Below are 1,620 nucleotides of genomic sequence, written 5' to 3'. Positions count from 1 at the left end.
GCTTCATCATACTTTAGCGTGTTTCAACGTGCATCAGCGTGCTTTAGCATGTTTCAGTGTGTTTTAGCGTTCCGCAGTGTGTTTCAGCACTCTTCAGCGTGCTTTAGTGTGTTTCAACGTGCGCCAGTATGCTTCAGCATGTTTCGGTGTGCTTTAGCGTGTTTCAGCCTGTTTAAGTGTGTTTCAGCGTATTTCAGCGTTCTGCTGTGTGTTCCGGTGTCTTTCAGCGTGCTTCAGCATGTTTCGGCATCTTTAAGTGCTTCAGAGTGTTTTAGTGTGTTTCATCGGGCTTCAGCGTGCTCATAACTTATCCAACGTATGCCAGTGTTTTTGCCAGATTTTTTCGTACGTCAGGCATACGCCAGTCTAAATCATGGAAGTGTGACAGCGGCTTTCCCAGTTTAACCAGCACTAATCATAATGATAAACTCTACCTGTTTCCATCAACTGCCTGAGTTTCTGCTCCACCACCGCTGCTCTGTTGTCAATGTGGTTCTGTTCCGCTTCCAACGCCTCCATCTGATGTAACACATACTGGCTGGTGTCCTACATACATGGATGTTAACACATAGAAATCAGCTTTCAAGATGAGATGAAAATATGTTATTTAGTTGTTAGAGTCAGTTATCAGTCCCATCCTCACCTGACCCTCTGGTTTCTCTTCTTCTACTACAAACTCTGATTTCTCTGCAGAGTAAATGCAATTAAATAAATTAAATCTTCTAAGATGTGTCATAACTGCTGATCTAAGGAAACCTAAAGAACACCTACCGGTTTCTGGGTTCCTCCCCTCCCGTTCTGTTCCGGCCTAGAGAGAGAGAGAGAGAAGATCCTTGGATTAAAGCCACGAGTGAAAAACAACTTTAAGGAAGATGAACAGATATAGTAAAAAAGGCGCCGTACCGGCGAAGTATCTCCATCATCAATCGACCCGCTCTTCTTTTGAGATCTACGCTTCTTGACTAGATCCGCATCCTTGACCCGGGAGAAGCCCTTAGAGAGGACATGAGACCTTGGAGGAGCCACGGGAGACTGAGAGCCGGAGGCCCCTGCCGCCCCGGGGACCGGTAGCCGTTTGGACCGTGGAGGTGGAGCCATCTCGGCGCTGCTTTGAGGCTCATCCTCCGCAGGGCCTCCACTCGTGATCGCCTCCAGGCTCAGACCTTTCTCCTGGAGTTTCTGAGCGCAGTAGCGAACGGTTGCCTCTGGGTCCTCCTGCAGCTCCTGGCTCCCTGACACCGCGTAATTGGACTCACTGCTGTTTTTATCGATATGAAGCACACTGAGCTGCTGGCCGGTGAAATGGGTTCGTATTTGGTTGAGGTAGGTCATAACGATGAGGCGGTCGGGTACCGCCAGCATGACCATATCCGAAGGCTCTATCAGTCTGGAAATACCGAGTTCGGCAAAACCATCGAAAGCCTAAAACCAGTAAAGAGAGAAAAAAAAGCAATTTTCACGTTTGAAACAATTATGAAGACAAGAGCGAGAAAAAAAAAATGTCATTCACCATTTTGTTGTTGATCTGGATATCGTACGGGTTCAGCATTTCAAAATTTCTATAAAAACGAGAAACGAAGAGAAGAATGTTAGAAAACGTGAAATCATATTATTCTATCT

The 1,620-nt window shown here is 46.4% G+C and overlaps 1 protein-coding gene across 1 annotated transcript in view; it reads right to left on the bottom strand.

Moving 5' to 3' along the window:
• Positions 1–1,620, bottom strand: part of LOC107098144 — a 25,888-nt gene that overhangs the window by 3,066 nt on the left and 21,202 nt on the right. Inside the window, exons 8-11 of the mRNA XM_015395629.1 lie at positions 1,511–1,559; positions 772–1,422; positions 644–687; positions 435–546 (exon numbers count right to left, since the gene is read on the bottom strand). Of these exons, the coding sequence (XP_015251115.1) occupies positions 670–687; positions 772–1,422; positions 1,511–1,559 (718 nt within the window). The 3' untranslated portion in view covers positions 435–546; positions 644–669. The remainder of the gene's footprint in view (positions 1–434; positions 547–643; positions 688–771; positions 1,423–1,510; positions 1,560–1,620) is intronic.

This window comes from Cyprinodon variegatus, unplaced genomic scaffold, assembly GCF_000732505.1.
Source record: "Cyprinodon variegatus isolate N-32 unplaced genomic scaffold, C_variegatus-1.0 Scaffold750, whole genome shotgun sequence".
In the NCBI taxonomy this organism is placed as follows: domain Eukaryota; kingdom Metazoa; phylum Chordata; class Actinopteri; order Cyprinodontiformes; family Cyprinodontidae; genus Cyprinodon; species Cyprinodon variegatus.
This window is presented reverse-complemented; position numbering and strand designations above follow the sequence as displayed.